This window comes from Natator depressus, chromosome 6 (assembly GCF_965152275.1).
Source record: "Natator depressus isolate rNatDep1 chromosome 6, rNatDep2.hap1, whole genome shotgun sequence".
NCBI lineage: Eukaryota > Metazoa > Chordata > Testudines > Cheloniidae > Natator > Natator depressus.
The window spans coordinates 57,664,144-57,690,946 of record NC_134239.1 but is presented as its reverse complement, the minus strand read 5'-3'; the positions used below and the strand labels follow the sequence as shown (position 1 = coordinate 57,690,946).

The window sequence follows — 26,803 nt, the reverse complement described above, 5'->3', positions numbered from 1 at the left end:
CTGACTTCTGCCTTGTCAGATGTTTTCAGTAGTGCAGGAAAGTCTACTCAGGGGAAGAAGTTGTAACAATAGAAAGCTGCCATACATTGCCATCCACTGGCAACCGCTAGGGAGCCAGTTGCAGCCAAAAATTGTATGGTACTGGCTTCAGAGGGTTCACAATCAGGGCAGCTGGAGATGAGGCTGCTTGGAAAGCCTTGATTTAAACTGCAGACATACAGCTGAAACACTTGGCCTTAGTATTCAGTTCTGTCCTTGTTGGTATCCCACAGCACTTCTCCGCACTGGGACTTGAAGACTGATTCCCAATCACTAAGGCCTTTGATTTGACTTTTGCAGTTTTGTTTAGGACTGTTGGAAGAGGTAAAAGAAAACAGAACCTCTTGGGCAATGTTGTTTACCCTGTGCCAGCCTCCCTGCTCCTGCGCTCCTGTCTTCATTGAGCAGCCCTAAGGATCCCAGGAAACTTCACACACTGTTTAATATGAATATGAGGCAGTGAAAAGAGGAGATCAAAAGGAAAGCTTCAAGGATCCATTAGAATTAGGCCTGGCTGAATTTGAATTTTATTTTTATGTAATTTTGATGGATATCAATGTTTATTTTTAAGTCTTTTTTTTTCTATTTTTATCAATTTAAATTCTCAGTTTTACAGAATGATGGGGTTTCAGCATTTTTTTTTAAAGTTTTATCAATATGTACAGGGCCAAGTTTGATCTTGGTCCAGTCCTTGTAGGGACAGGTGTCCATATTACCAAAAACACCCTTAGAGGTGGCACTAATTTTCCCTCTTTATGTCAGTCTCAGTAGAGAGAGCAAGGATTGAATGGGACACTGAAAATTAATTGCCCTATCATCTCAAGAGGGGATCCTTCCAGGGATGAGGAATGCTGGCAGGGCAGTAAAAGGAAGCATAGCCCTTCTCTGCTCTGTTTAGGTTTGTGTGTCACACATGTCACTGCAGTACCTGAGATCCTTCTAGTAGGGCATTAAGCAATGTGACTACACATCTGTCATGTTTGTTCTCTCCTCAGAGGGAGAAGTGTGTGCACTGGAGTGTCTTGTTTTGGTAGGGTTTATTTTTATACATTATAGATAGACAGACAGACACACACACACACATATAATGAATGTGTTTATGTTAAAGCAGGCAGGTCAAACAAATGTGCCTTGCACTTGGAGAGGAAGGTGCTGAGGTTTATGGTGGCCCTTGGTTTCTGGGGTAGTTCATTCTACTGTCTCAGGCTGGACCCTGAGAAGAACTTCTGTCTCCCGCACAAACAAGTTTTGCCCTTATTATAGAGAGTTCATTGTGCCAGTCTCCAGGGCTATCGGGTTGGCACTTTTCATCAACCACTACATTAACTTTAAGTAAAAAAAACTCTAACTCAATTCCCCCCCCCCCCCCCGAGAATTAAAAACTCAGCCCTCCCAAACCCTGCTAAAGAGCTGATCCAACACTTGGATGTTCTCTCTGTGGGTTAGCCTGCAGGGCCCACCCCTTTCTGCTGACGTCTTCCCTCTAACACACATCAGACTTTTCCCCGTGGAGCTGGAGAACAAGCTTCAATGAAAACTGCCTGCTTGCGGCTGTAAAGGGATTGCAGGCACCACAGCCACTACTACTTCTGTTTTTCCCTGCCTGGCCAGGAACATAAAACCAGAAACTCCATCAGCAGGTTGGAGAGGCTGCCTCATTGCCTAGCAAACCTGGAATAATTTATTTCTCTCTTCAGAGTCACTTCTTTTCCCTGCTGTTATTGAAACTCTTTTTCTTACTTCAAAGTGAATGAAACCAGGCTAAACTCTGAAAGGGAATGAATGAAATACATACTGCTTGAGAAGAAGAATCGCATGATTCTTGCGTAACATCTGTGCAGCCTGAGACAATGGTTTTGTCTGTCCCAGTTATAGCTCTGGGTGCCACCTTGGGGACTGCAACTAGCATCCTTGCCCTCTGCGGTCTTACCTGCTTGTGCAAATGCAGGCAACCTAGGAAAGGACTCTCGGGAAAGGACCAAGACATGGACAGTGAAAACGCTAAGCCCAGTACGCTTCAGCCAGTCCAGCAGGTAAACTACCTTCTCTAATTTACTCTGCCACTTTTCTGTAAGTGTAGATGGCAGGAATGCAAAGTCCATGCCAGACTGTGGTGGGTGATTTATCACATCCTATTTGTTTGCAGGATTCAGGATGTAGCAACATTTCAGTGGGGGAAGGGAGACTCAGGTGACCTGCAAAATGCACAAAGCAACAGTCAACTCAGCGGTTCTTTTACCAAAGAGAAAGCTCCTGGTGGCAAAAATACAGAAAAAGAAGATTTGAAATTCCACTCGAATTGTCAGGCTAGATCCCAAGGGAAATCATTTGGCTAGAACAGAAACCTGGACTCTACTAAGAAGCAGTCAGAACATAGTTGTGTGCAGAGTAGGAGCAGAATATCAATAGTGTCAGAATCTTTTATAATCTCTCTCTCTCTCTGCACACACAGACACTTATGGCTACAGCAGTATAGTGGAAAGGCTTCTGTGTACATAGCTGGTTTATTATGAAAACAATCCTCCTCCACATGTGAAACAGATGAAGTTTTAGGAAAGTTAAGACATGAGGTTAAAATAAGGTTTATAATATAAATCTAGTAACAACCTTAACTGTGGAGAGTCTACTTTCTCACCATGCCTACTGTGACCTGCTTTTTCTTTTCCTTTTCACTTACTATAACAGCTGTTTTGAAGTGCTGCAAATGCCAGATATCCCTGGTGATCTAACTTAATTGCTCAAAGGGTTCAATCAAAATAGGAGCATAGGGACTGGCAGGCTGGAACAGGCTGATGGTCCATTTACTCCTGTGTCCTGTCAGTGGCCAGATGCATCAGCAGTAAATTGTAACACTTCCCTGATGCACCTAATTATGGAATACTCAATACTGAACCTTGAGGAGAATTATTTTTAAAAACTTTTTTCCCTTGGCTGATTATGACCTCAGGTCTGGAACATAAAGCCTGATGGTCACTGAAAGTTTTACCTTAGCTCGTATTACTGTAGATGCTATTCTCATTTATATGGGTTGAATGATTTTTTTCTCATTCTTACTAAACCTTAATTTGCCTTTATAATATGCTACATCAGCTAGTTCCAAAAGCTGATGATATATTGTATAACAAAGTCTTTATTCATTTGCCTTTAAATTACATGGACTGCTCTATTATTTTTGTTTCATTGGAAACTGCAGTAGGAATCGTAATTGGCTTTCTCTGGGCCATTCATTAGTGCATACTCAGTCCCTATATAATGGACTCTTTTTTTCTTTCTCAAGTAAATAGTCCCAGTCTCACCATATTTCTGCTGCAGTTGTTTTGAGACACAAGATGGCTAAAGCTGATTATCTGCAATGTTATAGCCATGTTGGTCCCAGGATATTAGAGACACAAGGTGGGTAAGGTAATATCTTTTATAGGACCAACTTCTGTTGGTGAAAAAAACAAGCTTTAAAGCTACACAGAGCTCTTCTTCAGGTCACCTGAGATCTGTGTAGCTCGAAAGCTTGTCTCTTTCACCAACAGAAGTCAATCCAATAAAATATATTACCTCACCCACCTTGTCTCTCAAAGCTGATAACATTTGTGGTGTACACATATAATGGCACCAGGTTTCCATATTATTGATTCTTTTGGACTGCCACTGGGTATTGAGTAGATACCCTTACTGAACTTAGATCTTTTCCCCTAGACATTACAGCTATTTCTGAACCCTTCAGTGAGTAGGGTAGAGTGTGTTTTCCAATGGAGATTTGCCTGTATTTATTCTGAATTTTATCTGTTAATGTGTTGCCCAGTTTCCTAGGTCCTCCTCAGGTTTCTCATTAGCTTTGGCTAACCTAATAGATTATTATCTGCTGATTTTTCCAGTTTGCTCTTTGATACAATACTATGCAGCAAGGCTGAGATTTTCAAAGTCTACAATTAAAAATGAATGGGAATTGGGTGCTCATGCCCCAAGGCTGCTTTGAAAAATTTCATTTCAAACCTTTATTGTGCATCACTTTCACCTGTTTTCCAGACTGTTAATATATTGAACGACACTATCCACAGAGCACTCCATTATCCACTTCTTCACACAAAGACCATTTCTTTTCTAATGCTACTTTTTATTGTTTTAGCTCTAAACCAATTTTTAATTCTTCATATGACTTCACCCTTGGAGTAACCAACTTTCTTGAATAACATCTTGAGAAAGACTTTAAGAAAAGCCTTTGGAAAGTGTTAATACATTTCTGCAGCTTCTCCCTTCGGGTCCCATCCTGCAAATTGCTAAGCGTTCAGATCTACCACTGAAGTGCATTTTGGTCTACCACTGAAATCAAACTGTGCTCAGGGTCCCCAGAACCTCATAGGTTCAGGCTCTCATAATATTTATTAATTTAGCAAAGCTTGCAATATTTTAATATAGTATGTGACCAATATCTTGTTAAATTATTCACCCAGCTCTTAGTACAACATTATTACCCTAGAGCACTAGGAGGAGACTAATGTTTTGATCATCAGTTAGGTATTATGGTTAGTATCTAATTATTATTTTTTTTTGGCAAGAATTCCAGAAAGATGAACAGAGCATTCTGTCACTGAAGGTGCAAAATGTCCCTAGTTCCCATATTCCATATGTTTGCTAGTTCTTTCCAAATTAAAGGGAACCTATTGCCAGTAACATGCACTCCCTAAAATGTCTCCAATTTAAAAGTACTCCATATTCATTGTAAAGATTAATTTCAAATCTAGTTTTATGTCTGTGAAGTGCTGTATATCATCTGTGTCTGTTATTATGAACAATCCTGTCTTTTTTTTCGTCCACGAACAGAAAGCTACTTTAATACACTGTATGTCCTACCTAGCCAGTGCTCGGAACGCTTTATTATTGAGGCTTGTCGATATCAGGGGATTCTGAGGAAGAGAGAGGAAGCTAGACTATATTGGATCCACTGTTATGTTGTTTTCTTTAACCTTGACCTAACATTGTTTGAAATGGGACTACATCAGCATGAACTAGTTACCTCCTAGGGTGCACCACGTAGGGCAGTTAGAGCACCACATGTTAGAGCGCTCTACAAATCATACCTCTCGAGTGCACTTTGCCAGAGCTGGGTAGACAAGCTGTATGTCTGCTGTATAGAAAAGCCCCAGAGTTCTGAAAAGCACCTATAAACAGGATTGGGTCTTGTGCAAACAAAGATATATCTTCAGAACAAGTAAAACAAGGCGGCTTTTATATTGTCACTTTGAAAAAACCTCAGAGCATGGGAGACAGTAACAATCACAAGCTTGCATTGCTTGTGAGTCAGATACAAGATGAGCCAAGGAAATAATCTAGGCCAGCGTTTTAATAATGTCAAGGAGGAACACAGAAGGGTCAAGAGCAGCGTCCTATCTAATTTGGTCTTATTTCACATAGAATGGATTACGCTCTCTTGCTCTTCACTTTATTTAAGACTGCTGCTGTAGTTTGATTTGTAAAAGGGACTTTCCGCAGGCAATGCTCAGTAAGAGTATCAGCTGCCAGCACTTGCGAAGCAGAACTGGCAGCATGAACAATAAACAGAGGCAGATGCAGTTGGAGGAGGGGGTGGATTGGTCCCCACTGGTTTGCATATGTCTCTCATCTCTAATTCTGAAGAGCAGACATGAACGTATTATGTAAACCCAGTGAAGCTGTTAGTTGTTGTGTGCTGATGGATTTCCTGACTAAGTGTTGGGCTTTTAGCAAGCAGGGGAAGCGATAGTAATAACAATACTTCATATTTGTATAGCATCTTTCATCTCAAAAGTTCCTCAGCTGCTTCATGTAGTATAGACGTACACCACTGAAATGCAGCCACCTCTGGTCTGGAGGGCAGCAGCCAGGTGGATAGCTATTGCAGAGCACTCTTTGTATAAGAGTGAAGGAAGAGGCGATGTTGGTCACAAGCTCCATGGCATAGGATATTTAATGTCTATGTAGAGCAACCAGGGGCATTTTTTCCCCAAGATATTGCCCAGAGGGTCCTGCCAACTGCACAGAACACACTTGATTTACTTTAGAAAGAAGAAAGTCTGACCTGACCATGCTGGGATTTGAACCCGTTATTTCAAGTTTAAGTATTTCAGAACTGATGTTTAAATCTCTAAGAGTGAAATCCCACTCCCTCCTTTTTGCCAGCAAGAGGCTTACTCACTGTGTAAGTCCCACTTATGGCCAGGGCTGGCCCTCATCAGAGGGGTGAATTTCTCTCTAAGAGTATAGACCAGAGGTCATAAACTAGAGTGGAGAGAGCATTGATAGTGGACTATAGTGAACAATCCTGTACTGGCTACCTGGGGAGATGGAGGCAATGACCTAATAGCACTCTTCCATTGCTAATGGCTATGTCACTATGATTCTGTGAGCATCACATGCAGAGTGTGGTTAAAAACCAAACTACATTATTCTGGTTGCGCTATTGAGCTGCTCCTTGAGGAATGTGAATATGCCCTAAGGACATGAGGTCTAGGAGTAAAAAGCTCTAAGCTGCTTCTCCCATGGCACCATCCACATTCATTATTAATATGAATCAAAGTAACTAATGGAAAAACATTAATTACAATTAAGAATATTGTCTTGCTCTCGCTCTCTCTCTCAGTCTAAACGTAAAATGAAATAGCTTGGCAGTTAATGGGACAAGAGATCCTTCCATGACAGCCTGCTCACAATAAAACAGTCTTTTCCACTTCTCCAGCACCCTTCACACAAGATCTTCTAAATGCTTTAGAAGCACGAAAGCAAACTGATTAGAGTTGGGGTAGCTCCTACTCAGTCTCTATTTTTTCCATGGACAAATCCAAATATATGTTCACACAGAGTGATTTAAATTACACATAGCTCGGATTAATGTTTAGAGTGTAGGTGGGGGTGGAATTCAATGTCCCATTGACAGATTTTTCACCGGCCTCTCCTTCTCAATGAAGGGTTCCTATGTTGGGTGAGCTATAGCAACAATCCCACAGCTCTGAGTTCATTGTTGTGCTTTTCGCACTATCCTTTTGTACTCTGTGTTGATTCTTGTGAATCAGCATGGGACTGAAATCATAAAACGAACTCTGACCTATCAGACCAAAATGTCGGTCCATCTAATCAAGGAACTTTTACCTTAATTTGTTGATGCTGTCATCTTGTTTGTTCCCTGGAAAGTGCTCAGACACTATGGTGCTGGGTGAGCTATAAACCAGAATCAGTAGCCAATTGCCTGATGATTCCAAGGGAAATGAAAAAAAACCATCATACAGAGGACAGTATTGCTAATATTTTCCCATGAAGCTTTGAGAGAAAGGCGGGGCCTGTTGATCTAAAACTGAGATGGACCTGACCCCACTCCAAACTTTGCAACTGGTCCCTCTCTGTATAATCAGCTAAACAAAATCTGAACAGTTCTGAAACCTAGGCCTGAACTTTGTGACTCAGGCCTATCTCGAGTTCAAAATCCTTACTGCCAAACTGTTGTTATTTATATTACAATAGCACCTGGAGATCTCAGTCAAGATCACAGCCCCATTGTACTAGACATGACAAATGCATAGTAAGAACCATTACCTGACCTAAAGAGCTTTCAGTCTAAATAGATAAGATGGACAACATGTGGGAGAGGAAACAGAAGCTCAAAGAGGTAATGTTATTTGCCCAAGATTACACAGTCAGTTAGTGACAGAGATTAGAATAAAATCTAGGCTTTCTGACTCTTAGTCCAGTGCACTATCCATTAGACCACACTGCCTCTCACTATGGACTCTATGTATTTTTAAAGCTACTGCAATTTACTTATTTACAGTCCACTGGATCACCATTCCCCAGGTTTGCCCCCCAACCTCCTCTTGAGCCTGTTACCCTTTAAGCAGTTTCATGGAAATTTTCTTTTTAGTAAACATTACATATATTTCCTTTGCTGCTTGTATGAAGTTATTTTGCTACTCGCTTTCCTGGCTCAATTTAGCTGCAACTCCATTAACTTAGTTTCACAACAGCCAGCAATTTGATTGTAAAATTCCTACTGAAATTGAGATAAAGCCACTCAGAGGCCTCTGAGCTTCAAACTAAGCATCAGAATACAGTCAGCAGATGATAACTCCAACCACAGGAAATATTTAGATGAGAGAGGGTAAATAAATGTTCAGAAGCAGAGAACAGACGTTTAGGTAGTTGGCTGTAGATGGGACAAGAAAGGAGTTTTTCCATCGCTGTCCTGAACACAGAGATAATAAGATTCAATAGTTGCAGAGCATGTTGGTGAAAGAACAGTTTTAGACTCTTAGGTCTGGTCTGTTAGGATGCAATAAGCCTGCCCACTTCTAGGGGCAGTCACAATCCCAATCCTTGTGTTTCCTGAGTCCAGTGACAGAAAAAGTAACACAGCATTGCCAATGGCATTGGACATCCCAAAACATGTGGGGAGGTGTGACTGTCAGGCTGTGGCTGGCAAACATGTGGGAAATGTTTACTACACCTTCCCAAGGAGGTAGTGTGGGCACTCCTCCGAGCACCAAAACTAGTCTGCCTGATTGATGACTGGCTTCCTTTGGATCATACAGTCACAGCGCAGACCCAGCTCCATTCATAACATCTGAGCTTGGTAAGGAATTGGCATAGAATATAAAGTATGGGTGTATTGCTACTGTGAAGGGGGAGGGGAAAATCAACAAATGGGAAAGTTTCCCTTTTCTGTTGCAAACAAATGTGTTGATGGGTGAGTCTGAAGAGGACACAAACTGAGAAGATGCAGTGAGTTCAATTAGCCAAGTAACAATGGCATTAGGAATGACTGGCTGGATCATTTTTTCCCTTGGTCTGGGTTCAGCTGTTCTTGGGCAAGCTGGTAGCATTAGTCTAGTCTATACAGAATAATGAACAGGATCTTTATTTCAGTTCAGCATTAAGAAGACTACTGAACCCATCCAGCCTCGGACCCTCCTGATGTTTCCCAACATCTATGGCCCAAAGCCAGTCATGACTGCCCCAGAAATTGTTAATTATGTGGATTATGCCTTGAAGTCAACTGAAGAGCCAACTAGAGGAAAAGATGAAGTTCAGGATCAGAACAGAATGAAGATACAAGTCAATGAGGAGTTATTTGTTCTCCCTCAAAATGGTAGGAGCATTTCCAAGTCCAGTGGAACCATTTCCTCTTCAGACTGGTGATCCACTGCTCCAGTGCCCAGGTGTCTGATAAGCAACATAGGACTTGTACACGGGATTAAAATGCAGTTATAATCAGAATGGTAGATGTAAAAATGACCATTTGGGGCACCATAGTTCTTCTCTCTCAATGATCCCAGCACAAATGTGCTCAGCTGGCAAACCACCTGAGGCTTGCTCTGTCCACCATCATTTTAAATGTGGTTGGTTAAAATAAAGTAGAGATGGAGTCCATCAGAGGGTTCCATTAGTGAAGCAGGGGCACACATCAGTGCCCTGAATAGTTTTAAGTCTAGAGTCCTCTGACCTTAGAGAGTCTAATTCTAACTGTTTGCATCTGGCAGCATTTCATGCTTGTGATGGTTCTGTGCCCATATTGATTTTACCTCTTGAGTTGCCTTTTTAATAGCACAATTGATCCTGGTGGCTATAACATTAATACAGTCTTCCTGGGGATTTTCCAGTGGGCACAATGCACTCCATGCATGGTTTATATAAAGATTTATTTTTAACTTGAAAAATCACTTGGCAGTACTTGACAGTTTCTCTGTCTCTTTCTGGGCAGAGGCCACTCTCCCAACCCCTCCACACTGGGAAAGAAGGGGAGGTGAGCATTTAAGCATCAGCCTACAGCGTCAGAAGGAAGGCAATAGGACTGGGCTGCTAAAGCAAGACGGCTGCACATAGGTTGGCACCAGAGCTTGAGGTGTGTGTATCAGTGCACTATCTTCTGTGCACTACCAGCTCCACAAGTGCTCTGGCTTCCTGCTGTGCTTGATTCCATAGGTCAAGTGTTATTAAAATAAAACAAGAACTGTTTGCTTTCTCCTCTGTATACCATGTCACACTGATTTTGACTCTGATTGGCATTTGCTTGGGGAATAAGTCCCAGCCCCCTACCATTGCTGCCTTCCAGCACCTCATCCAAACTGATACTGCATGCACCAGTATCTGACAATCAAATACTGTGGCTTCCTTTTCAGTCCTGCCTGTTGCTTTACTTGAGGTAATTAACATAATATATACTCCAATCCAAACAGCCTCACAACCTTCCAGCCTCACCACTTTCAACCGAGCCAGGCTCTGTGGGAATTAAGGTAACAGTGGCCGTCTGTGTGGAAAAGAGGATCCCCTAAAAAGGATTGAATTCATTCCAATAGCTTTAGTAAAATTTGTTAGCGTAGTAAGTGGGATCAGAGTCAGCTGTGAAGTCCTTACCCCAAAAATCTTACAGTTTAATTCAGGGAATATGTGAAAAAGAAATCCAAGAGCAAGCACATGTGTCGTTACCATGGGTTGATAATGGAGTGAGAGGTATGGCTAAAGCCCAGGTAGCACACAGAAAGTGAAGCTTGTCCACATCTGGAAGGAGGTGGAAAGTGAGAGGGGGAGGGCAGAGCTACAGAACAGTCAGTGAAGTCAGGTGGTGAATTTGGCTTGATGAGGAATGAAGCCTTGCTAACTGGGTTACTTCAGTCCCAGGTGCAGTACAGGATGTGTGTGTCACTGAGCACCTGAACCCTGAGAAAGCAGCCAGCTGTAACCAGGTCCCTGAACTCCACTATTCCCTTGGGTATGATCGACAGAAAGCTGAGCTGTGTGTGGCCTTTCTTGAAGGTAAGTGGCTCCCCATTCTGCCTATTTTATATAAACAAGCCTTTATTTGAGAGATACAAGATACCTTCTGACTCAAAGTATTTCACCTCCTACATAATAATCAACATGTCCCCACAGAACTGAGGGACATTTTATTGGCTATGAGGCTTTCAAACTAGAATTGCCAAGAGATTTCACTGCTTGAAAAGAATGCACCATGGTTTAGCAACAGCTTATGTGTTCAAAGGCAGTACGAGGGAATCAGGAGTTTGTCCTATTCCACCCATGTTTGAGGTGGGCAGGTAAGGATCCTTCTCTCTTACTGTTGTTTTAAGGAGATGCTCCCAATGAGGTGACAGGCTCAATACCCCCAAATTCCTCCCACCCCTCCAGCCAAACATTTTTTTGTTTAGCCCTTCTGTCTGGTCCTGTAAAGCAAATCCAGATGAAGGACAAACCAGTTCATGGATTTATGATTCACGTAAGTGACAGGAAAATCTATAGAGCTTCGCACAGCTCGACTAGCAAAAGAAAGGTGTAACACTACATATAACAACCCTCTTACTCAAGCCAAATTGGAGGAAGAGATGTTTAAATCACATTCCTCTTATATACCCTGTGGATAAGGTAACTCCCGCCAGCTGAGCCTAGCCATATGACCAGGCTCTCTGGCAATCTCACTAAGGACAGGCAGTTGGGGGAGCTGTGCTATTACTCAGAGATAGAACCCTGTTAACCCTCTGCTTGCTAGTCACAGTCCTCTTGGGGTGTGTAAAGCAGAGCTGAGTGAGTAATTCACAGATAGTATGAGTCTGTCTCCCCCCCCCCCCCCCCCCCAAAACCAGCGCAGCTATCACCTTCCTAAGCAAGGACTGAAGGGGTGTTAGATTGCAGCCATCATGCTGGGCAAGCTGCCAGCAACAAGCCCACAGCCTAGAGTTTCTTTCTGAGGTTGTCATGCATGTTCAGTGAGCTCTCATATGCATGTTGTGCTCTCCCTGTCAGCTCAGCAGGAGCTCTACTCTCTTAAGGAGACAGAGGAGTCTCTAGGGTATCAAAGACTTGACTGCTCTCAGCTGCTGAGCCAGTGGGTAGAAGGGTATCTTTCCACGGACAGTCATGCACACTGACTTTTGCAGTCAGAAAGAGGTCTTGTTGCTACATTACCCTGCTGACGAGTAGAGACGTTGCTGTAGCCCTTGGCCTGGAGGGCTGATAGATTCATTTGTCACTGTTCATGGAATGTGAAATGATATTTTATGTACATTTTTCATTTGAGAACTTTCAGCCTCAAGATGAAATAAAGAACAGGAAAATCTGGGGCTGAATATCAGGAGGAAAATCCTAACACTGAGAACAATTAGACTGTGGAATGGTCTCCCAAAGAAGCCATTTCAAAAAGACTGGACAAAACACTCGGGAATGAACTTTAGGGACATACCGCACTGGTCCCTAGGGGATGGACTAGATGTGCTAAGCAGCCTTGTACACCTCTACCTTCTGTGACTGACCAAGAGACTTTAATGCATTTTATACGAGGCTCTCTTTCTGATCCAGTGTGAAGATAAATTAAAATCCCCTCTCCCCCCCCTCCCAAATATCTCGTGTGTCTTCTCAGGCTACTGGTTCAGTGCCCTTGAGCGATGCACATTTACTTGAGTGGGATACAAAATCTCCCAGACAATAACAATATCCTTGTGCTTTTGCTGAAGGACAAGGACAATAAGATTCTTGGGCATGCTGAAGGAAAAATAAATAACATTGGGCCCTGGACTTTGGTCTCTCCAGTGCTAGTTAGAAGGAACAGCAGGTTTTAGCAACACCTTGGATGTCTGTGCAGCTCATTTTATTTTATGACTTTAGTGAGACAGGCAAAGGCCCCACAGCCTTCTGCCCTTGCATACCTAGCCCTGTAATAGGATGTTTCTTTTAATACAAGCTTCCCTCTCCTTGTTCTCCAGCTATACATGGAAGCATGATAGGGGACCAGGATGCTGGCTGTGACTGCTACATCCTGGGCACCTTGGTGAGCAAGTCTGGCACCACAGGGGCCCAGACAGTGCTGAAGAAGAAAGTGCACCACATCATCTGGGAGGAAGCTCTGCTGTTCCCGTTAGCTGAGGAGGAGGTGCTAGAAGGGATGTTGACTCTCACCTTGAGGAACTGCGACAGGTTCTCTAGGCACAGCATTGTTGGGGAAATTAAACTGAGCCTGGCTAATGTGGGGGAACCCTTCAGAATGGCGCAGTGGGAGAAACTGAAGACCCCTGAGAAGGTATCACATCAATACTTATCAGTAGCTCAGGCAATATAACGAGAGTTAGTTTCCAAAGTTAGAGACGCTTATTTCAATATGACTGTATTTCAATGGGCATGTAATAACCAGGTCTGCATTTACACTGGGCCAGATTCTGAGTTGTGATGAGCCTCCACAACTCCAATGACTTCAAAAGATCAGCAGCACAACTCAATATCTGACCATTTCAGCAAGTAATCAAAGTGCTCCAACTCAGCTCCTAACCTTATAGGTCCCAGCACCTACACATCCCTCCCTTCTCCTTGTGTTACATGATAATCACTGAACTACAGTAAAAACAACGAGGAGTCCTTGTGGCACCGTAGAGACTAACACATTTATTTGGGCATAAGCTTTCATGGGCTATAACTCACTTCATCAGATGCATGGAGTAGAAAATAAGTAAGCAGGTATAAATATACAGCACATGAAAAGATGGGAGTTGCCTTACCAAGTGGGGGTCAGTGCTAATGAGGCCAATTCAATTAGGGTGGATGTGACCCTTTCCCAACAGTTGACTAGAAGGTGTGAGTATCAACAGAGGGAAAATTATGTTTTGTAGTGATCCAGCCACTCCCAGTCTTTATTCAGGCCTAATTTGATGGTGTCAAGTTTGCAAATTAAATCCAGTTTTGCAGTTTCTCATTGAAGTCTGTTTTTGAAGTTTTTTTTGTTGAAGAATGGTGACTTTTAAGTCTGTTATTGAGTATCCAGGGAGATTGAAGTGCTCTCCTACTGGTTTTTGAATGTTACAATTCCTGTTGTCTGATTTGTGTCCATTTATTCTTTTGTGTAGACACTGTCTGATTTGGCCAATGTACATGGCTGAGGGGCATTGCTAGCACATGATGGCATATATCACATTGGTAGATGTGCAGGTGAATGAGACTTGATGGTGTGGCTGATGTGGTTGGGTCCTATGATGGTGTCCCTTGAATAGATATGCGGACAGAGTTGGCAACGGGGTTTGTTGCAGGGCTTGGTTCCTGGGTTAGTGTTTTTGTTGTGTGGTGTGTAGTTGCTGGTGAGTATTTGCTTCAGGTTGGGGGGCTGTCTGTAAGCGAGGACTGGTCTGTCTCCCAAGGTCTGTGAGAGTGAGGGATCGTCTTTCAGGATAAGTTGTAGATCCTTGATGATGCGCTGGAGAGGTTTTAGTTGAGGGCTGTAGGTGATGGCTAGTGGTGTTCTGTTACTTTCTTTACCCAGAAGTCACAAACAGAACACCACTAGCCATCACCTGCTGCCCCCAACTAAAACCTCAGGATGGAGATGCATTGCAGAGCTGTGGGGAGGGTGCAGCAAGCAGTGGAATACAGAGAGTGCTGCAAATTAGGATTGCAATGCATCAGTGAAGCTGCATGTTGGAAACAACATCTGCCTCCACCTTGCATTAATCTAGGCAGTGCTATTATTTCTTGGTTTTTGTGAGTACCACATGAATTTTGAGCACTTGTGAATTTTTAAATTCAATAGGATCAAATAGAGACAGGACTGAGATAGTACCCAGCTAGTCAGAACCAGGGTTCTGGACAGAGCAAACAACACAGCAAGGGACAAGCATTCCTGACTGTGTTGCTGAACCCTGAAATAAGTAATCTGGCGTTAAGAGAAAAGGAGTACTTGTGGCACCTGGCGTTGTAATTCCTGAGGACTACACAGTGATTTTACTTGAATCATAGAACTTGGAATCTGCATCACCAGTTTCCCACAATGCTAATTTACCTGGACAGTACTCACATACTACAGTGATGAGCACTGTAGAAAACCCTGAGATAGACAGATGGATGGTAGGAATAAATGGATGCCATGGATCAGTTTAGCAGATGGTGTTTTTGGCCTTGGCTACAGGGGAAAGTTTCACCAATTACACTGGTATAAAGCCCCCCCCCCCCCCAACACACAATGTGGACACACTTGTTCCAGTTTAAGAATGACGTTTTTCGGTTTAACTTTACCCCTCCCCCAGGGACATGAGCCCCCACCCTCACCGCCAAGCCACACTTCTACTGGAATAAAAGTGTTTACACAGGGGATTAGATCAGTATAACTGTATTGGTCTAAATTCAAAGGCTATGCTGAAAAAACTTTTCCGTGGAGACAAGGCCAAAATCTGCTCCATAGCCGTTATACAAAAGGTGCCAAGAAGCTCTCTGTATATAGGATTAGGAGACACCAATACATCTTCAAGATGACAGGGCCCTAGACATATTGTCCCCTCTGCCATGGTCAATCTTTACAGCCATTCACTTGATAAGGCAAGACTGATTCCTTTTCTAACCCGTGAGGAGTAGGTTAACATTAACAGTGCCCCAGTTTGAGCTGAAAGATATGCAGTGAAAGCTCTATTTGCATCATCAGGGACCTCAGTGAACCAATCATTACACAGCCAGCTTAAATACAAGTCATGAATCATTAATTGAGAGCCAGGACAGGAGGGAACAAGGGAGCAAGAGAGAGAGGATCAGAGAGCAATAGGAGCTATTTTTGTCAGCGTACATCCAGGAACAATGTTGCTGGGATTTGTTTAAAGTTTGATATTTCCTTGAAAAGCTATGAGCTGCAAAAATGTCAAACCCACTCTCTCTGGAATGCTCCTACACAGATATAAGAACGGAGAGGGGAGCTCACAACTAGCTGGGTGATGTCGTTGCTCTTCGGAAATGTGTGGAGTGCTGTTGCTGGCTCAGAGCAATGTTCACCACATTACAAAAGCTGCAGGTGTTAGGCTGGTACCACTAATCGTGTCCTCCTCTCCTCCCACTGGTTTAATGCTCTCTGCTTCCATAGCACCTTCCATCTCAAGATCTCAGAGTGCTTCACGAACATTATTAACTGATTAAATCTCATGGTGCAGGTAATTAGAGTCTGGCAAATAAGTGATTTTTTTAGTTCACTGTCCATTTTGAAAAACTGAATAAAAAAAATTGGTTCTACCTGAACCAAATCCCAAAATTCAGAAGAATTTTGATGAATCAAAAAAGTCAACCAAAATTTCATTTCCATTTGAACAAAACATTTCATTCAACCTGACACAAACTGTTTCATTTAATTTCCAGGTAGCTTATAACATACAAAGCAAAGAAATGAAGAACTAGATTCACAAAACTGCCGGGGGGTCACAGGAGCAGGGTTTTTAAATTGGATCTCCCACATTTTAGGAGAGTGTCCTAATCGCAGTGGTGTAGGGTATTTTGGGATAAGGCTTTCTCAGTCTCTTCTGTCAAAATTGTTCTATTTTGTATAAAATACTTGGATGGCCACATAGTCAGTCCCCAATGCTGCAGAGCAAGTCATTGGCTATGTCTTTACTGGAGGAAAAAAGTGTGTGTACATGTGTGTTTACATTGAGATAGATAGCTCTCTTGATGTGAAATCCTAGTGAAGACAAGTCAGAGCAGTTTTTTCCTAGATTTAGCTAGTGCAGGTACCTCAACTAGTTACGCTGAGGTGAGAGACACCTGTGCCTTATCTCCAGTGGGATTTTACATTGAGAGAGGTATCTTCATGTGTAAATACATAATATTTTCAGTGAAGACATAGCCATCGTCAAGAATCTGATTAGAATCCATGGCTACTGCCTCTCTTTAGATTCATTTAGATTTAGGACACTTTTTTCAAAAGGTGGATGGGTACAAGATATTCAGTGCTGCCTGCACACCTTAACTAAGTTCATGGAAAAAGGTTTACATTGGCTCTTCTGAGGACTTTGCTTAATCTGAGTTTGGAGTTTCTCTGGAAATGACTTCTTGGCTGGTTTGTGTATGAGTCATTCCAATCAGATAGATATGACAGCAACATTTTCTAGAGAGTAAATCTGTTGTTAACGAATGTCTGTTCACATCCACCGCAGCCAGCAAGCAGAAAACTTAATCTGAAATATTTATAGCCTACTTAGAACTGAGAGAGGAAGGGACAAAAAAGTCCTGGATAAGGGAACTCTCTCCTAAATATTCTAGTCTTTGTTGGGAAGTCCAAAGGGAATTCACTCAATTGAACAGTGGCTTTCAAGGACCTTTCTGGACCATTAACCTCACATAAAAATGAGGTTTCTGTCACAAGCTGCTACTACTTGAGTGAATAATTACTTCCCCTTTCATATCTCTGGGCACACACACATTCTCTCTCTTTCACTCCTCTGACTCCCCACCACTAAATGATGTCATTTTCAAAGGAAAGATCAGTTGTCAGTATGATTATTTTCTTCTTGTTCTGCCTACAGGTATACATGGAGGGCAGGGGAGGGAGGGAGGGAGGAAGGCCAGAAGGCTAAGAAGCCAATCACTAATGGCAGAAAATAAATACAGAGAAGAACGGTGGCCTTGTAAAGTGAAAGTTGGATCATTCAGAGCATCTACCTTAAAGAAACCAGAGCTTGGGAAAATAGAGGGAATCACTCACAGATTTGGGAGTAGACATGCCAAGAAAGCAAAACAAATGGCACAAGTGCTGATTTTATACACACACACATATATATATGTCAAGGTTCTTTCCCCACTCTGAACTCTAGGGTACAGATGTGGGGACCTGCATGAAAACCTCCTAAGCTTACTTTTACCGGTTTAGGTTAAAATTTCCCCAAGATACAAACTATTTTACCCTTTGCCCTTGGGCTTCCACTGCCACCACCAAACATTTATCTGGGTTTATTTTTATTAGGAAAGCGTCGTTTGGAAACGTCTTTCCCCCCAAAATCATCCCAACCCTTGCACCCCACTTCCTGGGGAAGGTTTGGTAAAAGTCCTCACCAATTTGCATAGGTGACCACAGACCAAAACCCTTGGATCTTAAGAACAATGAAAAAGCATTCAGTTTTCTTACAAGAAGACTTTTAATAGAAGTAAAAAAGAATCGCCTCTGTAAAATCAGGATGGTAAATACCTTACAGGGTAATTAGATTCAAAGCATAGAGAATCCCTCTAGGCAAAACCTTAAGTTACAAAAAAGGCACACAGACAGGAATATTCATTCTATTCAGCTCAGCTTAATTTTCTCAGCCATTTAAAGAAATCATAATCTAACACATATCTAGCTAGATTACTTACTAAGTTCTAAGACTCCATTCCTGTTCTGTCCCCGGCAAAAGCATGACATAGACATAGACATAGACAGACCCAGACCCCTTGTTTTTCTCCCTCCTCCCAGCTTTTGAAAGTATCTTGTCTCCTCATTGGTCATTTTGGTCAGGTGCCAGCGAGGTTATCTTTAGCTTCTTAACCCTTTACAGGTGAAAGGATTTTTCCTCTGGCCAGGAGGGATTTTAAAGGTGATTACCCTTCCCTTTATATCTATGACAATATATATATTTTAAAATACCCTTCCAAGCTTAAGTGACTAGCTCTGGTTCATTCGGTGTATGAGTGTAAGTTAGTGTTGTGGTACCCGTGGGCATTTTCTTCTCTTTCTCTGGGGATAGCACATCTGGATTATTTAAAGCCAGGACTTAAGTTTAGACAGAATTTTCTCACATAAAGGGTAGCTGATATAAGGAACAAATGGCCAAAGGAAATAATCAAAGCAAGAAACATTAATCAGCTGGAGAGGCAGCTGCAGGATAATCTGTCAGAAAAGGATAAAGGCTAAGGGATGCAGCTACATTTCTCTGTTTACATCTTTCTGGTACTGCCCAGCATACTATATCTGTTACATCCTGACTCTCCATTCTCTCAAGTAAATGTTCCACTGAATGACACTGCTGTTAGGAAACAGTTATTTTCCAGCAGCAATGAAAGGGTTAACACACACAGTCAGGTGAATCAGTGAGGAGAGCACTACTGTGAACTTCCTTTCAGGTGAGTTCTGTCCAAGAGCCTACTCTCTGCTTTGTTCCATCAGACCTCAACTAGTCTAACTGGGGATCCTTGTGTAATAGGGCTAGGATCCAGAGACAACGTGACTTGCTGCATTTGAGAGTTTCTCATTGATCTTTGGCCCCACATTGCTCAATGGTATGGACAAGAGTGGATTTTGAATTTGCCTTTCTTTCATGCTTTTCTTCTTGACTTCTAGGAGCCGGATGCAGGCTATGGGGAGATACTCCTCTCCATCAGCTATCTGCCAGCAGCAAACCGCTTGCTTGTGGTGCTCATAAAAGCCAAGAATCTCCATTCCAAACAGCTGAAAGATCTCCTGGGAAAAGGTGAGTGAGGAACAGCAACAGGGGAATTGGGCAAATTTCTATACGACACAATGTAATGAGGGTGACCTGATTTATGGTGAGTCAATACAGTCACAATGTAATCTAATGCCTCTCATCCCCATATCTAGAAATCCGGCACATAAATTAAGGTAGTCATATCCTAGTTACACAGCACATAGTCATATATTCACCTGCCTACTCATTGTAACTGTATCATTCTACGACCATTAATGGTCCAATTACAGATAGAAACCAATGGTGGCAAAGACTGCATTTTGTGGTGTGGTTTCAGGACAGGCAAGGAGAGGGTGGAGCAGAGGGGGTTCAGCAAGAGCCAGAAGCCCTGCTACTAAAGTACTGCACAACAGTTTCAGACCACTTCGCCACACTCTCCTGTGAAAGGGGGAGTTCTGCTTGTGCATAATGATCCTTTCTTGCCCTTGAACCATCTGAAGGCCTTCAAGGAGTAGGGTAAGGAAAGGGAGCCAGTTATATTCTTCCAAGACTTCCCTCCAACCTGCAACCCTGAGGCTACGTTAACTTGCACTGCTTCATCCTCTGCACTGCAGAACTTCCCACCACATCCCCTTATGGGAAGAGTGGGAGAGTCTTTGGAAGCATGCACCTGCAAGACCTGTATAGCCAGGTGATAGAAGGGAGGCAAAAGTCATCACCGTGAATCCTTCTTGCCTCCTGTGATCTCATGGGATCCATAGGTTGAGGAAGGAATCCATAGGATTCTCCCAACATGGGACAAGCCATATCCACTCTGGCAAAAGAATTCATATTAGAATTCAGCAGTTTCCTCTTCCCTTTGCAGGTTCTTTCCATGCAGGGAAATGGGACCCATTGCTTTTGTGGATGGAATACTGGATGGAAACCCCAAACTTTGGAGGTGTTCAGAATCCAATCCCAGATCTGTGTCCCAAACTCCATCTCAGGCCTTCAGCTCTATCCCAGGGTACACAAAAGCCTTGGATTCAAACTTCCCTGAACTCCAAAGGAGTGCTCTAGTTCCAGATGCTGATCTCAGTCTGAAGAGGTTGTAGTGTCTGATATTCTATAACATCTGCCTGTGCAGCTGGGGCTTAATAAAATGGGGTTAAAAAGCAAAAATAACTAAAATAACCACATACCACACAACAGAACCACTAACCCAGGAACCTATCCTTGCAACAAAGCCCGTTGCCAACTGTGCCCACATATCTATTCAGGGAACACCATCACAGGGCCTAACAACATCAGCCACACTATCAGAGGCTCGTTCACCTGCACATCCACCAATGTGATATATGCCATCATGTGCCAGCAATGCCCCTCTGCCATGTACATTGGTCAAACTGGACAGTCTCTACGTAAAAGAATAAATGGACACAAATCAGATGTTAAGAATTATAACATTCATAAACCAGTCGGAGAACACTTCAATCTCTCTGGTCACGCAATCACAGACATGAGGGTCACTATCTTAAAGCAAAAAAACTTCAAATCCAGACTCCAGCGAGAAACTGCTGAATTGGAATTCATTTGCAAATTGGATACCATTAATTTGGGCTTGAATAGAGACTGGGAGTGGCTAAGTCATTATGCAAGGTAGCCTATCTCCCCTTGTTTTTTTTTTTTTTTTTTCCTACAAACCCCCCCCCTCAAGACGTTCTGGTTAAACTTGGATTATTGCTGTGCACATTGTAAGATGAGCTATTGCCAGCAGGAGAGTGAGTTTGTGTGTGTGGTTTTTGGAGGGGGATGTGTGGGGGGGGGGTTGAGAAAACCTGGATTAGTGCTGGAAATGACCCACCTTGATTATCATGCGCATTATAAAGAGAGGTTTCAAAGAGGGATGGGCTATTACCAGCAGGAGAGTGAGTTTGTATGTGTGTCTGTGTGTGTGGGGGGGGGAAGGGTGAGAAAACCTGGATTTGTGCTGGAAATGGCCTTCCTTGATGATCACTTTAGATAAGCTGTTAGCAGCAGGACAGTGGGGTGGGAGGAAGTTTTGTTTCATGGTCTCTGTGTGTATATAATGTCTTCTGCAGTTTCCACGATATGCTATGCATCCGATGAAGTGAGCTGTAGCTCACGAAAGCTCATGCTCAAATAAACTGGTTAGTCTCTAAGGTGCCACAAGTACTCCTTTTCTTTTTTCTTTTTACGAATACAGACTAACATGGCTGTTACTCTGAAACCTAAAATAATTTTGAGAGAGAAAACAATTAGAAGTTGCTCATGTGCTTTTCCTTTGGTCCATAGACATTAGTTCAGATTCTCTTTTAATGGCTCTCTGCCTGTCCTGTGCTCATCACTGTGGTGTCTTTCTTTCCTTCATTTCCCATGCAGATGTATCTGTCAAGGTGATCCTGAAGCACCAGTCTCTGAAACTGAAGAAGAAGCAGACAAAGCATGCAAAACACAAGATCAACCCAGTCTGGAATGAGATGATCATGTTTGAAGTGCCCCAAGAGCTGCTACACGCCTCCAGTGTGGCGCTAGAAATGCTAAGCCAAGACGGCCTCGGGCAGAGCCAATCACTGGGCAAGTGCAGCCTGGGTCTGCATGCCACAGGAACAGAGAGGAACCACTGGGAGGAGATGCTGAGGAACCCCAGGAGGCAGATAGCCATGTGGCACCAACTTCATATGTAGCCAGGCAATCTCTGTCATGACCAGCCAACTGCCATTCATACTGGGAGGTCTCTGAGTCAGGAGGAGTAAGCCAAGTTATATTTCATCTTGCAGGACTGTGAACCACACCCATCCACAAAATGACCAATCACAGCATTCTGTTATGGACACTGCCTTTTTCGGGTTTCCTGCCACAAGGACTCTCTCAAGCTAGACCAGGCACAGTCCTGAAGCGTACACTGTAGGGAAGAGTCCTGAACTCTCTCCTAGGGATGGAATGCATGACCCCAACAGACCTCTAACTTCTACAAGGACGAGATTCTGACACTGAAAAGCTGCTGGTGAAAATAAATGGGGACTGTCAGATAGGCTTTTGTATGTGTTATATTTAAAGGTGAGCTGAAAGGGGGGGAAATGGGCTTATTTACTGCTTTATGATGGAGAAAGAAGGCCTGGTTTTTATTTATTTAGTTAGTTTTCTGCTTGTTTTTTTATTTTATATGTTCAGGTCTTATCTACCCTGCTTTCCCTTGAAGACTCTATAGATGACTGGAGAGCTAGCAGGTATACAGCATACCATAGAAGGGAAACCTGATTAAATAAGAGGGGAAGTGAGTTTTATTCACAGTGTTCAAACCACTTTGTCTTTTTATTAACATTTTTAAAATCAAACACTTGACAAACAATTTGGAAGAAAAACTCTCTTTGTTAAAGAGTTAACACCTCTAGCCCTTCAATTAATGGCAGAGAGAGATCTCCCCGTCTGTGTCTGGCTCTACTACAGAGACTGCAACAGAACAGGGATGCGCAGATTGACATGTCTAAGGTTAATACGTACAAGAAGAATTTTTCTATGAATACAAAATGGAAAAAAGGCACAACCCCCCCTTTTGTTTTTTTTTGCCCCTGTACGCCTTTTTTCAGAAACACAGGATTTCTGAGCTCCTCTTGGGAATGTAAAATTCAGGCTCAAAATTCAGGCCTTCTCCCATCTCAGAATGTGGTAGCCAAGTTCTCTAGTGGAAGTGACTGGGCTCTCTGCGTGGTTTGACCTCACCAAATTAGAGATGCTAACACACGCTATCGTTTTCCCCTGGTATATACTTAAAATCTATCTCTCTTCCTGTGAAAAAACCAAGTAATGGAAATAGATGGGCCAGAAGGTTATAACTCAGTCCCAGGTTTCTGACCTGTCAACAAACCTTCATCACCAAAGCCCCCATTGGGGGGGTGGTCTCTGCAATAGTTGTGTCCATTTTGCAGTCAATGTTTTCCATATTGCTTTACGTGGTCATATGGAACAAAAATAGCAAAAATAAACTGATTCCTGAGATATGAAAAAGAGAGAAGCTATGTGAAGGGAAAAAGAGGCAGAAATGGAAAAAGACAGTAGAGGAACACCGAGAAAAACAGAGAAAGATGGGAGAGAGAGAGAGTAGATCATATAAAAAGAGTGAGAGAGGCAAAGAATTCCTCTGTATCTCAGTATTCTTCTGAGAGTGTACTGTACATACCCAGCCTTTGAAGTGAGCACTGCCAAACCCTGTGTCTGGATTCCTTCCTGTTCCTTGATTGCTGGAGTTTTTGATATCTTGGATTTAGGGTTGCTAAAAGCCATTGAAAACATGACAGTGTCAAGGTCCCTTATCCCAAATCTCTCTATATAAGTAGTGTATACCTCTTTCTCCCAGTGTTCTTGGGGGAGCTCTCCTCTCTGTCTCTCACATGCAGGTCACTGGCATAAGAACATAAAAATGGCCATATTGGGTCAGACCATATTGGGTCTAGCCCAGTAACTTGTCTTCCGACAGTGGCCAATGCCAGGTGCCCTAGAGGGAATGAACAGAACGGTGATCCATCCTACAATTCAGAAAAATCACTGATGGTGTTCTATCCAGTTATTGCCAATGACTTGCCACAAATCCTTCTACTTACTGCCATCCTTTCTGCTTAGAAATAGACTAATTTCTGAGGTGAGCAGGTGTTGGATATTCTGATTATGTTCCAGGAAGGCGATGAGACTGAGTAAATTACATGGGATTGTTTCACCAACAGTCTGGGTTGGATGCTGAGTTCCATACTGAAACCCAATCTTAGTTACCAGCACTGCCTAGAAGAGCAGCCCAGAAGGCTGCCAGGTACTACATCATCTCAGGACTGAATGACTTTCTCTTCACTGGCCCACTAACTCACCATCACCTTTCTCTTGTGCTTTTGAGATTTGGCCTGGTTTAAGTGTAATTATTTACTCCCCTTTCTGTGTCTTGGCATACAGAAGGGGTATCATCGACAGAGATATTGCTATGTCCTATGAGCTCACTGCTTGTCCTGCCACTCCATTGCAAACAGCAGGCTCACCTTTAAGAGACATGCATGGGGACAAGGCATTCAAGGGGCTAAAGATATAATCATACTGTCCATAGCTCTGGAATACGTAAGAGTAGGACATGAGACTAAAATTACAGTGTATCCACTTAATTCTAGCAATGATCGAATTGATCCACCATTAAATTTGAGTAAAACTACGAAAACCAAAGCATTTATATTAACAATTACCTAATCTCCACCACATTTGATAAGGCTTGGTCACTTTAAACCTGTATTATTCACAGTTCGTTCCCTTGCCTACAGAAGATTGCTGCTTAATTAAGAAGCAAGAGCCAAAATTCTGAACAAGATGGAGGAAGACTCATGGAGATGCTAAAAAAATGGATTACAGCTAAAAGTTGTGTTAGCCACGCTGTTGTGCATTCCAGTTTACATGGCACAATGCCTATAATATCAACAGCAGTATAATAAGATTGAACATTTATTTAAATCAAAGTATAGACTTGATTGAAATAAGAGGCTGCATGTTGGTGAATCTTACCCCATACATCTTAGCCTCCGATTATCTCTATTTTACATTGTTTTATAAATTATAAAACAGTAATATACCATGAATTAATAGTGTTAACTTATCGTAATGATAAGACTAAAGTATCATTCAGGATGTTTGATCCCAACCTCTTGCAGTATCTATAATTTGGCTGTAGACTTACTACAGATCTGGAACTTTTTTTTGTTTGTTCGTTTTTAACTGTGCAAACTGATTTTAACATTCAGTTTCCTCTACAGTTTCCTCTGAGTGCTGTTAATCTGCCTTATTTTTATGATAAGGCATTTTTTCATGGTGTTAGGATAGTTGGCTAGCACTGGAGATCCCGAAGGACCAGATATCTCTCTGACCAGAAATCCAGGTCATCAAGTTATTGATCACAATTCAAACATGGTGGTATTAATTAAACTGGTTGTTATGGTCCGTTATAGTGCAGGGGGGAGTGAAATTGTGGAAATAGTGGGGTAGCATGGAGGAGGGGATACAGCACTGGAAATGTAGCTCCCTAATTCCATATGTACCATTTGTCATATATGTTTCTCATCTGTGGATTTTTTACATGAAAAGGGTATTGGGACTACAGAACCTGACTTGTGATCAGTATGTAAAAAACCCCCATCTATTCTGTTACAATATGTACTGTAACTGTAGGGTGCTGTATCCCAGCTGTGTGGATAGTTCTGTTCTCTCTGTTAGCGCTGAATCAATGTACCAGCATGGAAGTAAGGGAGGATAGTTGGAAAAAATTGTTGGTTATTAAAGTTTCTATGCTATGTTTTGTAAGTCAGTGTTCTATTTGATCTCCCTGCCCAATTCTAATGATGTAGCAGCTACATCCTGTCCTCCCTAAACTGCAATTTCAAACTTCCAGTCCTAAATTGTTCAGCAGTGTGGTTGCTTGCTGTGAAACAAATGCTGTGTTTGATATGCAAAGGAATTTCATTTCAGTGATGAATGAAGTGATCACTATATATCCTCACCAGGGTCAGCATGAGGCTCAGTAAATTGATGGACTCATTTATGCTTTCACACATTGAAGTGCAACTCCATTAAAGTCAATAGACTTGCACCAATATAAGTGAGAGGAGAATCTGGCCCAATGTTTGGAAAGCCTCCAAGGAAAGGAGCTAGAGAAGTGTATGATATTATTACCCATCATCAGGAAGCTGGAACCAGATACAAAGTTTTTTTCCTCAAGATGGGAGGAGGTTGTAGTTTGGCTCCATTAGAGAGAGATGCCCAAGAGCTGAAGGGCCTGAATTCAAGTTTCCCCAGTGTTTGCCTGGGATTTGGATCTGAGATTCCAGACTGAGCCCCTCTTTTATCATTAAACGATACACAGGAAATTCAGTTATCTTACAATTGCAACCAGCATTACTTGATTTCTATTATGTCCAGCTGAACTACATACTGGACTCACTTGTAATTACCTCCACTTCACAATGTAAAGAGTCATTGGTTCTCTGTTATGTACTGTGTAGTGCAAGTTTTCAATTGATATTCACCAGCAAATGCATGATTCATATGTGATTCAATAATGAGGTGGAAAATAGGGTACAATCCACATCAGTAACAGAGGCTAGAGTTCAACACAATGACATTTACTAGCACTATGACAAATTTACCAAAGGCACTGAACTTTTGGCCTCATTTCTTGCACTTTTGTGAATGTCAGTTTAGGTCTGATTAGATCTAATTACAGAGCTGAGATGGAACATGTTACATGTTTTAAAGTTCAGCTCAATCACAACAGAATTTTGTTCTCTTAAAGAAAGTTAACAGAGTGATGAGCTATCGGAAATAATAATACTTAGCACTCAGTTCTTTTCATTGGTAAGTCTCAAAAGTAAGGAAGAATAGTGAACAGCACAGAAAAATGGTGACGTGGCCTTCCAACAGGAAGGACCAAGCTCTTCTGGTTACTCAGCCCCTTTCACTGATGTCTTTATTGTACAGAACCAGCTTTTGGTTGTCTACATTGTACTCACAGTCCAAAGCACAAAAGAAGAGCATGAGATTTGTCAATCGTGTTGGACATTACAGCACAAATGTAAATCTTCAATAGTAAATAAATAATTCCAAAC

General features: G+C 42.3%; 1 protein-coding gene across 2 annotated transcripts; it reads left to right on the top strand.

The window, feature by feature from the left end:
- The first annotated feature begins 1,535 nt into the window (after nt 1-1,535).
- Nucleotides 1,536-26,803, top strand: SYT13 (synaptotagmin 13). Of its 2 annotated transcripts, none has more exons than XM_074955330.1 (6): nt 1,536-2,072; nt 8,923-9,145; nt 10,669-10,809; nt 12,750-13,063; nt 19,091-19,220; nt 21,558-26,803. In XM_074955330.1, exons 1-6 carry the CDS (start codon nt 1,890-1,892, stop codon nt 21,860-21,862), a joined length of 1,296 nt encoding a protein of 431 aa, XP_074811431.1. In that variant the 5' UTR covers nt 1,536-1,889; the 3' UTR covers nt 21,863-26,803. The 2 variants fall into 2 exon arrangements, with proteins under 2 accessions (XP_074811431.1, XP_074811432.1); XM_074955331.1 differs by having other exon boundaries at nt 1,940-2,072; nt 8,928-9,145.

Coding starts and splice junctions, on each gene's coding strand:
- SYT13 (XM_074955330.1), top strand. CDS start 1,890: ATGGTTTTGTCTGTCCCAGTTATAGCTCTGGGTGCCACCTTGGGGACT. Junction 9,146..10,668: donor ATTTGTTCTCCCTCAAAATG/GTAGGAGCATTT, acceptor GGGTTACTTCAG/TCCCAGGTGCAGTACAGGAT. Junction 13,064..19,090: donor AACTGAAGACCCCTGAGAAG/GTATCACATCAA, acceptor CTTGACTTCTAG/GAGCCGGATGCAGGCTATGG.